Raw genomic sequence first — 13299 nt, forward strand, 5'->3', positions numbered from 1 at the left:
TCCGAAATGTACCTGGCCGATTACAGCCGGTTGCAATGTTCTGATGAAGCTTGATGTTTTCGAACATATCAGTTCTCTGAGACTAAAATGCTTTGTTGTCCTCTTCCTGAATCCCTAGCCATTGGCCAAAGTACTGAGGACCTTAGCTTGGAACATGCTGATAGCATGCTGTGAGACACCAGGCAATCAAAAGCAGAAAGATTTCAGTCCTTCTGCTTAGTTCTTTCAGCTACGGGGAGGGAGGAAAAAAAAAAAAAAAAAAAAAAGAAAAAAAAAGGCAAAAGCTACAGACCTCCGAATTTTCTTAGGTCAAAGATTAACATAGTCAAACCTCTATATTTGTCATTCAGAATGAAACTGGTAAGAACAGCGAAAGGGTACTCCTGAAATGAGAAATATTGTTCCAGCTCAGCAGCTGCTTAGCAGTGAAATGGAATTTTCTCAGAATTTCTGATCTGTGGGCAATTTGAGAGATTTGTGTTTGGAGCATCAAACTCAAATTTCAGAAAGAACACAAAATCAGAAACTATGAATACTTCTTTTTCAGCAAGCTTTATTGCTAATGGAAGGAAAACTCAAGTGATAACTTCTGATACATCGTGTCGGCTTGCCAATGATGATTTCTTAATTAGGAATTTGAAAAAAAAACTATAGTACTTTAAGTCATATCTCAAACATGAGAATGAAAACTCATTAACTGAGATGAACTCATTTAAAACCAGGTCAAAAACGGACTAGAGTCAAGGACTCTTTTTACTCTTCTCCCTACATTTGTAACCAAAGACTGGTGCCTAACTGTGGAACAGAGTCCTTCCTGAGAATGGGATGACCCTTACTTCTCCCCACAAAACACAGATATGAAAGAAGAAAGGGGCAAGGAGAAGGAGGCAGAACTGATTCAGCTTGAAAAGCACCTATTAGGGGAAAGTCTGAAGTTGTAAAGAGCAATGACCTCTGCTTTTGACTGTCAAATGCTTGTTAGCTGTGCTGAACTAAAGGTACCAGTCCTCCCTTTTTCGATGGACTGGTATGTCCATGAACAAGACGGACAAAACACACCAACCTGTGTCACCAGAAAGTCTCCGAGTTTTTTGGGATATTCTGTAAATGACATTGAGAGATCAGAGTTTCCCCTCCATTCAATCTTTTACCCCACCAACCATCTAAAGCTAGGTGGTTTAGCGCTTTACATATTATTAACATGAAATACAAGAATCCCAAGCTTATTTTTCCACAGGCCACTTCATGACTTGTACAACTGATTGAATCCTTCTCTCACCAAAGACATCCTGTCTCCTTATAAAATGCTGTCTAGTCAGTTATCCACTCCCAGCTGCTACCTGTCCTCTTCATGCCTTTTGAATACATCAAGAAGTGACCCGGGTGGCTGAACTGGCACCAAATGCCCAGCTTTCACTGTCTGAGTAGATACTGGGCTCAGGAAATAGTTTCCACTTAGCAGCAGTCAGCAAACGGCCTTGGCAAGCCTACAAGTCCAGATTTTAATGACTCCTGGAACTTTATTTTTCACAGATTTTGGTCACAGAATGAAAAAGTTTATAATTGTAAATATATTTGTCCTTGAACCCTCTTACTGAGTACCTGGAAAAGTAAACATATACCCACACTGTAAACAGGGATGTAACAGAGAAATCCATCCTCTTCTCCACTAACTGAACTATGACAGTACCTGCCATGCTGTAAGACAAGAAGTGCACATAAGGTGTCCACAAGGCTCTATCTTCACATCCTTGTCATTCTCTGCACAGATTTTACACAGCTGGAAAGTGGAACCCATTTCACAGTACAATTCATACTGCTCCTGTAAGAAAAGACAGTCAAGCGATTATTTCTTCACCATGATTTGTTCACAAAGAATATACTTAAGCACTAGTAGTGACAAACATTTCTCCGAGTCCCCTGTCTTCCAACCCACTTATTAGTCAAGGAAACTATCACTACTAAAAGCCACAAACTATCACTACTAAAAGCCACACTAAGGTTACTGAAACAGCTTACTTTTTTTGCTTCTTCAAACCTGTGATACACTACAATACATGCTACAAAAAAAGTTCAAAATATCTGTGCCTATTAGGTTCTCTGTAGACTTCTCACATGCAGCAAGGCATACATCCTGCTTTTCCTTGGTGGCAGTTAAGAGGAAGATAATGAACACAGGGTTGTAAGTGAGAAATTAAGTGATAAATGGGAAGAAAATTGGGATTTCCTTTTCTAGGTATGAGTTTAGGACTAATAAAAGTTATCGGACTGAAAACTGACAAGCAAGAGGGCTTTCTGCCTACAGCAAGGTTGTAGTATGAACTATTCACATAGTTCAGACTCTGTTGAATTGCCATCAGAATTAACTCATGGTGTCCTCATAACTACAAGTTCAGAAGCAACTGGATTCATTCAGTGAATTCAAAATACAACATGATCGGCTTGTGAAGAAAAAGGTAATCACTGAGAATGCCTAAGCTGCTTTTTCTTTCCTTGAGGAAGAGTAAGGATACAGGTCTAGAAAATTGTTCCGTGCAACACAAATATCTGATATCTCTGCATTACTCTTTCATTACTACTTTAAGACTGCAGGGAAAAGAGGGAAGTCAGGTAAGTGGACGTACTCGGAGTTTCTTCAGGTAATTGTTTTTAGGAATTCTCTTACTTAGGAAACAGATATTTCCATAATGGTATTCCTGATAATACCATAGACGGTAATGAATACTTTTCTAAAGTATTTCTAGAGGTGGAATGCACAGAGTACTCCGAATTACAGAAGATTCAGCAGGTCATCCAGTCTGTTCTGAAGAAATGGAAGACCATCTGAAACATTATGGCTTGTATCTAGTCTGATGTCTTTCCTTGAACATATCCTCAAGTCTTCCTGATGCTTTTGTCAGCAAAAATACTCTATACAGTATACCTTAACCTTCTAATGTTAATTTCAGCACCATTTTTAATCAAGCATTTGTCTCATGGTGGCTGCTTCCTATTAGTTGAGTATCAGACATCTGCAGATTAGTTTATCACATCATCACTTAACAAGACTACAAACACAGCTAGGTATTCTAATTTTCTCTGCAAAGCGTCTCCCTTTAGGCACCTAATTATTTCTGTTGCTTTTCCCTGATCTCTCTTTTAAATTGCACAATAGACAAAGAAGAAAGGAAAGAGACCCTGGAACTGGTATCTTTGTGATATATGAACTATACTCTTCCTCCTGGACTTGTCAACAAACTGTACCATTCCTATTCAGGCTTCAAAACTACATTTGATCTTGATTTTATTTCTGTATTCCTATCTGCTATTGGCAAGGAAACACCAAGCTACATAAACCTGTAACATAAATATCAGAAAAATCTTTAATAACCATTAACACATTTCTCACTTGGAAGAGGCTTAGAATAAACAAAACTTTTCAAGACATGCCGTCTGCATCACCATCAGCTCTAGAGTTTAAAGGATTATTATCCTGTTCTTGATCTAAGCCCTTCTATCAACAATATAATTTTCACTCTTATGAATTTATTTCTCACGTTTTAATAAAAGCTTATTATCACTGCTAGATGAGATACTAAGGGAAGTGAAGATTACGAAATAACTGACAAACTGCAACATACCTGTGTGACTTTTATGTGATCATGTGGTGTGGGTTCACATAATCCTGTCAAATCAGGATTATAACTTCGTCCATCTGGGAACAGATAGCTGCATCACAAGAAGATTGTTATATATATATATATATATATATGCACATTTATTTTGCTTTAGTAGCTAAATAATACGTATGAAATTTCAAAGGGGCAGAATAAGTTACAGGAGACTAACTAAAATGCATCATCTTTCCTCAGCCATCTTTCTTATCTTTTGGGTGCAAATGAATTGCTACATATGCATTTTGACACCATGCTCAAGTCTATTTATAAAAGCACAGGAAAGATTTTGACATCACATGCATAGCTACCACCAGAATGCATCTGAGCTTTGATTAGCAGATAACTTTCTGGGAGTAGCTCAACAGAATATTATTTTAGATCTTCATTTCACTGTGAGCTTATACTCGCGTATTTTCCTAGTGATCTCTCCACTGCAAGCATCACACTTGGTGACTCTATAGACTATTTCAAGTAATGGAGCAGAATAGAAAGTAACACACATTTGTGTATATCTGTGTGTATTATGATATATATAAATGTGCATATTATGACAAGAATCTACACTAAGAATCCAAGAGGCAGACTGGACTGTAAGCAAGAACTGATGGGGGCATTTCAATCCTGTGGGAAATTAATAATAGGTTAAATGATATTACAGAGACTCTAAGTTGTTCTGTATTTAGAGTTATGTTACCTCTAACTTGGAAACAGTTTCTTGAAAGTCGTGTTATTAAGTCACACTGAGAAAGTTATATTTACATAGGGTACAAAAACTTCACTCTGCATTAAATATTCTCAGCTCTAGTTTTTGTTTGCTCAGTTTTTGTCAAGTGGAAGCACTACCACTGTAAGTGTGTTTTTTATTACAGGTATGAAATCATCATACCTAGAAAAAAAATTACTGGACTGTGCAGGACTGAGAAAAATTGCACAATTGTAAAGGGTTTCTCAATCTTTTTTTGAGGCTTTTTCAATTTTCCCTTTTTTTTTCATTATGATCACGTGGATATATCAAAACATGTATCCCAGTGGAAAGATTCTGACACCAAAAATTTGTCTGTTACTTCAGCCAACCTAGTACAAAAGTACTACTTCTCACTATAAACTTAGATTCTCTTATAATTATAAATCTTTTCAGTAAACTATTAGAACCTGGAAAATGTTCTGGCTGCACAATATATAAAAAAGCAATTACATAGCTTTCAAATCATTGTCCAGAGCTAGACACATGAATAACTGGCAGTAGTAATTGTTCAATAATCTTAAGTGCATTTGGGACTCTTGGGGGGGTGGGAATCAATGTGACAGCTGCCCCATTTTATTTTCTCCTGGAATTTATCTGCTATGAGATATGGCTTTGGTTAACTTTGGTTAATGGAATTACCTGGAAACAAGTGTTTTTCAAATGAATAAAAGGGATGGTCCTTACACTCCGAAGGAATGGTAAACACCATATCCAGATTCTCTGTTTTAAAGATCTTTAATAACTACCCATATGAGCATTAGAAGAAGAAAATCAGGATTTCATACCTCTGGTGACTATAGGAATTTGTACTTACAATCCTTCCCGGCTGCCATCAATCAAAGCTTGAAACAGAGGCTTATTGTGAGGTATGGTCTGCAATATGTTCCCATCGCCAGTCACGTATCCAATGGCCCACTGTCCCAAGCGAGTGCAACTCAGTCTGAAAATGTAGCTTGATAAAAACAGCATGAATAAAAAGTCAGTATTAATCGGAGTTCAGCAAAACAAGTGGAGGGAGCAAGGATGGCCTCTGGTTAAGACACTGATTTAGGTCTCTGAAGATTTGGGTCAGATGCCCAATTCTGCCCCGTGTTCTTTGTATAACCTTAAATAAACCTGCATCTTTTATGCTGTCATTTCCTCATGGGCAGAAATAAGGTAACAGCAGCACCCTACCCCCAGCTTTTCATTTGCTTGCTTTTTAGTTCTCAAAGTGAAAGCTGCACATTCACTGTGAATAGCCCTATTACATACCTTTAGGCATGCCCATAAACCTTTTCAAGAATAGCGTATTATATTATCAATATTATCAAGTCTCCATAGCTACAACATATACCTTTTGTGCATACACAGGCCAATCACCTGAACGAATGGGAGGGGAAATATAAAACATCTTTAGATGCAACAGAAATATGAATAATGAATAATAAAAACCGCTCTACTAGCAATGTTAATTTTTTGTGTATCAGAGGAGGTGAACAGGACAGAAGAAATATCACTTTTACTTCAGAAAATACCAGATAATACCAACCCAACTGGACTTAAACTTAAATACTTTTGTGTGTTACAGGTGATAGCTGGGAGTATACATAACGTGGACAGAGAGCACAGTAGATTACAGGCAACAGTATCAGGCATGTTTAGTTCTTCTTACTAAAAACTCTAGTCCCTTTCATGTCAGACACCATCTTGTATGCAAAAACCTCATTCAGAAAAGCATCCCACAGTGAAATACCACAAACTCAATTTTGTATTATAGAGCAGCTTTTCTTAATTATACATCAATATTTTATTTCCTTCCAAACTGTTTAAGATGAGAAATCTTAGCCTCCCTGAAGTCTGGCGTAGCTCTTGCAACCTTCAATAGGGCCAACATTACATTGAAGTAGTAACCATTCATTTGAACAGAATCTTGTAATTTCCAGGATTTTAGACAGATTAAAGAAGCAATTTCACTTCATATCTCCTCTTTCACACTCCAGCACTTCACCTAAGCAATTCAGAAAGTCATTTTCTGATATGCAATAGGAAGTTATCTTAAAACTAACTCTATTTACAAGGAACATAGAGACAACTTGGGATAATTTCTTTATTACTTCTCTTTTATAATCACAGCATCAGAATCAATAATAGAGAAAATACTAACTATAGCAACCACTCTCAAAATCAACCTAGTTATCTGACTTCCATAATAGTGTTCATGAGTGTCTAGCTAAAAATCGATGTTATTCTACTGGAAACACAAGATTCTTGTACATATGCACTTGACCAGCCAGGTAACTTAACAAGATACAGTATATTCTTTGCTAAAAATCAAAAGAAACCAAGTACAGAATATGGGTATAACTGTTGCTAGACTTCTCTAACGAGTTTCAAAATGATGCACTTTTAACTATGTATACATGTGATCCTGCAGCAAAGTTAGATAACTAGACATTAGGGAAAAAAGCTTCATAACTGAAAGGTAAAACTAGCAAAATGAAAGTTAAGTAATATAGGATTAAATCCATTAGTGAATTTTTATTTCTCTGAGTGAAGAAAAAAATAGGACAACAGAAGTGGCATAAATGGTAAAAGTTCAGTTTGAATAATTCAGTATGTATAGCACCACACAGAAATTATTTAAAAACCTCTACATATCATGATATTTAATCTGACAGACTCCTTTTCTAGGTGCAGAGTTTGTAATATAGAATCATTACTGGCAAAGAAAAAAAAAAAACAAACGTAAAAGAACATATAAGCACTGATTAAATTCATAATTTAAGTGTGCTACAATGAAAGAAGTTAAGATGATTTTTACTTTACTATTAAGCAACAATTCAATGCCAATTTTGAAAAGCAAATCATATTTTCAAATATGCTTTTCAAGAATGCATTGTTGTACCTAATTCAGAAGAAAGGAAATGCAATGTAATTTCTCTTTTTTCCCCTGCTTATTTGTACTTATTTAGACTTCCGTGTGCTAATACAATTTTTTTTTTTGCTTCATAGCACTGTAGAAGAATTATGGCATAAAAAACAGATCATGGTTACAAAATTCCTATGTCTTAAAATCTAAAAGGTCAGCATTTTTTGAATGTGGAGTTCTGAGCTTTAGTATTAAACTACTTTTAAAAATACATTTTGATATAAATAAAATCACAAGTATAAAAAAATACCTACTACTTCTCTGATTCACTCCGTTACAAAAAAAAAAAAGGCCAAAAATTCTCTCCTTCAATATTGCAGTGAGTGTAAGTATCACACAATATAGAAGTATGAACCTAGAATAATTATGTAGCGTATGACACAGCAAGTTTATTTGGAAAGCAATAATCAGCAAAATTCTCACCTCCCAGGCTTAGTGCTGTATTTTTGCAACCTCGCTTTCACCTCGTCGTATGTCAGGAACGCCATATATCCAGGATGCGTCACAGCTAAGAAGTTCCAATTCCTTAAGATTGAACCCCACGGCTAAAAAGAGAAGACAAACAATTAAACAGATGCAGCCAGGTAGTTACACATTTCTAACAGAACTCAGGTCAATTTGTCAGAGAGACCTACAGTGGTTTAGCTTCAGTTGAAAAATACGCACTTTGGGTTAAAGGTCTAAATAGTAAAAAAGACTGTCCTATATACCCAGCTTTGCTACAAGGGTTCCTTCAGAAGAATTATTCCAAGAACACCAAGTATAAATTTTTGGATAAAGATTTTGAAGACCTTGAATTTAAGGGATCTCCCATTTGTAGCTACATAAAATATTAAATATCATATTTAGTTAGAACCTGGAGAGTATGGCTCCATGATGGTTTAATAAAAACAAAATTAAGCCTATTCTTGAGAGGTCCTGAGGCACTTTCACAGTTAATGATAAGTAACACTAACAAATGAAGCCTAATAAAGCCACTAATTAGAGCTGTCATTCCTTTTCTTATTCTCTACTTCTTGATTTCTTCAGTTACCATAAAGATATTACAGCCAGAAAACAGAACAAATATTGACAGCACTTCATCACGGTCTTTACTGACCTGAAGAGCAAATGGTTCAGAAAACTCAGAGAAACATGCCTTATATGCTATCACTTTGAAGAATACAGAACAGTCCTTTACTGTAAATGAAGGATGATTTTTAAGTAGTGGATTTATACAAATATATTAAGTGTTCACTGCCAGCATTTGGAGAGACAAGAAACTGCCTCTGAATGGTTTCGAGATTTTTTTATATATTTGTCAAAAGATCAAGGCGGGTGAAATTAAGCAATACAAGAGAAGAGGCTTGTGTTCTTGTGGGCCCTGCAAATTCCCTTTAAAAGGGCTTCTAAGGGCTAGTAAGGCAGAGATGAAATGCCTGTGTGGCACACTTGACCAGAGTATCCTAACACTTCTGCCTGAGATTATGATACATTTCCCAGGCAAACCCTAACCACTAATTAAACGTGGTTGAACACCTGTTTTATTTTTAAAATTAATACTTCTTCAAATCAGACACATGAACTAGAACAGTAAGGTTTCAGCACAGGCCGTAAGAAACCTCAAGGTTTCAAATTTGTACAAAAGAAAGGAGAAAAGAAGTCACAATCCTAGATGCAACACCGCACCTTGCCAGCTCCTCTCTGCACCCTCCCCGAAGATGGATGCCAGGAGGCTTCATCACGTGAAAAATTTTAGCTGCCCTAACCAGAGAAAAAAGGGAGTTGGCTCTTCCCCTTTTACTACACCAAGACTGACACTCCCTTCACAACAACACAGCGTTCTTTCTCCTGTTGTGTTACTCAAATGCATGCAATGTAAATCAAAAAAGGCTGATTAAACACCCAGTACTTGGATGTTTTGTTGGAGCACGGTAATATAAAGGCTTGCTACAGTACATTATCAAATAAATTCAGTTAGCGTGCAAATTCCTTGGTTAATCACAACCATTAAGCTTCTAAGTTGACAGTAGACAGTATCTTCCTCCAACGGTTGGACTCTCTACAGAGCATCACACTACTGCTATACCTAGAAAATGATGTGACAGTACGACTGAAAAATGAAAGGGCCCGAACTCATAGCATGCCTTGTGCACACGAACTTAGAGTATTACAAAAGCAGAAACGTTAAACGGGAAGAGATTTGTACACCTTCTCTCCTATGGAAATATTTTTGCATAAAAGGACAATTAATCGAACATGTTAACAGTGACAGAATGAAGCTCCTTTCCTTCAAAGCTGCGACATATTCTGCCGTGCTAACTTTATCTCTGGTCAGAGAACGCAGCACTTAAAGCTGTGCGTGCATACAGAGAGGAGGCAGGGGGAGCAACTTCACTTTTACAGGATCTCCACAAAAAGTAGTCTTGCTTTCTTCTGTGATTAAGCATCTTTATAAACGCAGCTTTTCTGTAACACAACCCACAATTGGCAAAACAGTATTTTGATTACTTAAACAATCGGGATCTTCTCTCTGTGGGAGTATGCACACATAGCTACAGAAGCTGTTTAAAAACTAGAGAAGTAGAATGTAACCTCTGGGAGAGGTTCTCAGACCAAGTTCAGTGCAAGTTCACTTCAGCAGTTACGCAGCTATTGCACCAGTTGGTAATCTGTTCGGCGAAAATCCGCCCTCTGCTTCCTTGTTAAATTAGAAGTTAATCCTTACCAGTCTTCTCTCCTTACATGTACCAGTACTGCTGATCCTCTTTTTCTAGCACAAGGCACCGTAATGAATCAAACCAGCAGTGGCCTCACAGAGAAACTAATGTGAGCAGATAGTCATTGGCTTACAGAACAAGGAAAATAAATCTCATCTGAGGCTTCTGTCCTGAAGTTCAATGCAATCTACAGGACCCCACACAGGGTCAGAACAAACTGTTACTTCTCAGATCACTGACTTCTCACTTCATTTTATATTTGATGTATAGATTAAAACAAAACAAACAACAAAAAAAACCAAACCCTGTTATTATTTGCAAGCAATTAGGGGAAAAAGTGCTACCAAAAGGAACCTTAAATAAATGCATTTGATAGTGATGTATGTTGCAGCCAATGGGCCTCAGACATTTTGCAGTCAAGTCTGGGATCAAGATTTAGGTTTGATTACTAACCTGAACACCATACTAGTTTGCCAAATACTGAACAAAAGGGAGAAACTTTGACAGAGTAGAAACTGATCCCAAAGCAGCAATGTTCAGACAGGAATGCTTGATCATATAAAGCTCCACATAAATGGCAAAGCATAGCGGGATTTTGCCAAAGCAGCATGAAGTGCAATGATCTGTGTTGTCTAGTTTATTATTTCATAAAAGAGAACCCCCAAAGTTTTGTTCAAATCTCCATAACCTGTGTGTGTTTTAGTAAGTGACCAATGTTTGTGGTTAAATTAAACAGAGAGATTACTGACACCATAACATTTTCAACTATGATACAGTTTTGACTCGGAACGGAGAAGAGATGATCAAAATCAAAACTCTGTAAACTAAAACCATCTGCTGCCAAATCTTAATATCAGCTTCGTAATGGCACCCTTTCCCATAACAGCAAAACCAAGAAAGCTAAGCAGAGATTATCACAGAATAACATGGAAGATGGAACAAATATGGCCCAGGCTTTGACATAAAATTGGTATTTTGAACATCTCTCCAACAGGCTAAAGAACAATCATAGAATCATTTAGGTTGGAAAAGACCTTTAGGATCATCAAGTCCTACCGTTAATCTAGCATGGCCAAGTCCACCACTAAACCATGCCCCTAAGTGCTTGATAACCCCTTCAGTGAAGAAATTTTTCCTAATATCCAATTTAAACCTCCCCTGGCACAACTTGAGGCTCTGTACCAGTTTATCACTGTACGGGGTAAAGAAAGTAAATGATCAAATAAATGCTTTTATACCTTAAAGATTCCTATATACAAAAGAAATATCCAAAGTGACAAATTCAGAATCAATACACCTAATATGGATGCAAACTGGCACAGACTTCTATATTGACTAAAATACTTCAAGTGTGTTCTGTAGAAGGGACACAAGGTTAACAGAGGCACCTAACATACATGGAAGCTTGTTTCAGATAAATATTACCTATTAACAATAATACAATTAATGCTATTCCCAAAGATAGTCCTTTATTGTAAATAAACAGCAGAGCATTAATGGCAAAAATATATTCATAAAGAAAAGAGGCCTACATTTAGCCTAAAAAAAAGTCATACGCGACTCTCCTTATGTGTTTGTAGAAACACTTCATGTAAGTATATATAGACACAAAAGCACAATGAAAACACAAGTAAAACTTATCTAAGTACCTGAAGGCCTGCACTTCTAGGAATGCATTTAAGAACAGTGAAAAATAAGTAGGCAGCAAACACAAAGATACTGTAATCGTACCAAACATGTGCAGAAATGAAGCAGGTGTTACTGGATGTTTTCAGGTTTTTAGATGTAGGTGTTGGTGCCCCAAACACCTCTGAAGGACTAAAAAACCCACACAATTTATTTCTGAATTCTAGTATTTCAGTTATTTCAGTTTTTCAAAAAAATCCGCTTCCTTGACCCATAGGTACTTGCCTCACGGCACTAAGCTTCTCAAATTCATACAAGTATCTACAATTTTCAAATCTTACCTGAAATAACCTAGTGAAGATATCAAATTCAAAAATTGAAATGTAGTCATTGCAGGTCAAGTCAATAGTAGATTTAAGAGCCATTGCTTCCAAACCAGAGCTTATCTGATGAACTTCATGAAGGCACTGCCTGAACATTTTCCATGGCACTATAGTTCTGTGAGAGGGGTGGAAATAACAAAGTTAATAAAACCACATATTTAAAATTTCATACCTTATTTAGACATCAGAACTGGACTTTTAAAGAAGTGGAACATTAATTTGGTTTCTCTGGGGGGGGGGGGAAACAAGTTTTCTGAAAGCAGCCTAAGCAAATGAAAGAACAGTTTACCTTCCTTTAAACAGTCAAAGAAAGTGTCATTTATTTACAATGATAAATATTCAAGCTCCTTTAGGAGGACAACAAAAAGAACACTGCAGAAACTGAAATATCCTACCAAGCAGGTGTAGCAACCAACCTCACACCCTCTCAAAGATAATGTAAAGGACCAGCTCTGTGCTTGGTAAAGAACTCCTTTCTTCACAGTCTCTCTTCTCAGAATGATAAGCATCAACTTAGTATCTACTGTGATGACTTTTTTATAGCTAAAGCTCATAAACACTGGTCAAGTAATGTGATAGCAATCAACGAAATACCACCGATACTGGTCCAAGGCCTGTCATAGCCCATGATAGTTATGTGAATATTAGAAGACACATCTTCTCAGATCTTCACCTTCACACATTCTTGCAGGATGGGGAGTATTTTCAGAGAGTAGTGAATGTGGGAAAAGGTGGGAAATCAGAATAAAAGGAAATTAAAATTATCCATTATATCCAATTATACAAAGCCCTGTTATGTCAAACTGTTTCTATTTGCATAGTCGGAGATAATGCAAATTAATTATTTTGCCAACCAAGTGCTTGTATTTGGAATCTGACATGAGGCTGATCACTTTAAAGTGCTCTGTTTTATCACTCTCAAAACTATGAGAAATTGTTCACTTATAGCAGTTCTTCTCATGTCATTAGGGTTAAATCCAAATTGTGCAAAGCTGTAACACCTTCTCTCAAAAAAGTTCTGCCTCACATTGAGGGCAGATTATATGATATTTCAAAAATACTTTAATTAACCAAAATATAACCAACATATAACTATTTACCAATATATAACTATTTTCAGGACTTAATAAGATCTCACATATTCATAGTAATATTCTGTTAATAACTGCTGAAATGACAAAAGACACAGGCCTCACAAACTTGTCAATATTTCTTGCAATTTTTATTAGTTCACATGGCGTTATTTTTATAAGAGCCAAAATATTTTATTCCAGTTTTT

At 36.5% G+C, this 13299-nt stretch overlaps 1 protein-coding gene across 4 annotated transcripts in view; it reads right to left on the reverse strand.

Moving 5' to 3' along the window:
• Positions 1–13299, reverse strand: part of CBLB (Cbl proto-oncogene B) — a 137081-nt gene that overhangs the window by 42940 nt on the left and 80842 nt on the right. For all 4 annotated transcript variants that reach the window (XM_087757278.1, XM_087757282.1, XM_087757279.1 and 1 more), the window contains exons 5-9: positions 11979–12135; positions 7736–7857; positions 5216–5353; positions 3621–3708; positions 1691–1822 (exon numbers count right to left, since the gene is read on the reverse strand). In XM_087757278.1, the coding sequence (XP_087613404.1) occupies positions 1691–1822; positions 3621–3708; positions 5216–5353; positions 7736–7857; positions 11979–12135 (637 nt within the window). The remainder of the gene's footprint in view (positions 1–1690; positions 1823–3620; positions 3709–5215; positions 5354–7735; positions 7858–11978; positions 12136–13299) is intronic.

Source organism: Nipponia nippon, unplaced genomic scaffold (assembly GCF_047370975.1).
Source record: "Nipponia nippon isolate SJK-2023a ecotype South Korea unplaced genomic scaffold, ASM4737097v1 scaffold_2, whole genome shotgun sequence".
Classification (NCBI taxonomy): Eukaryota; Metazoa; Chordata; class Aves; order Pelecaniformes; family Threskiornithidae; genus Nipponia; species Nipponia nippon.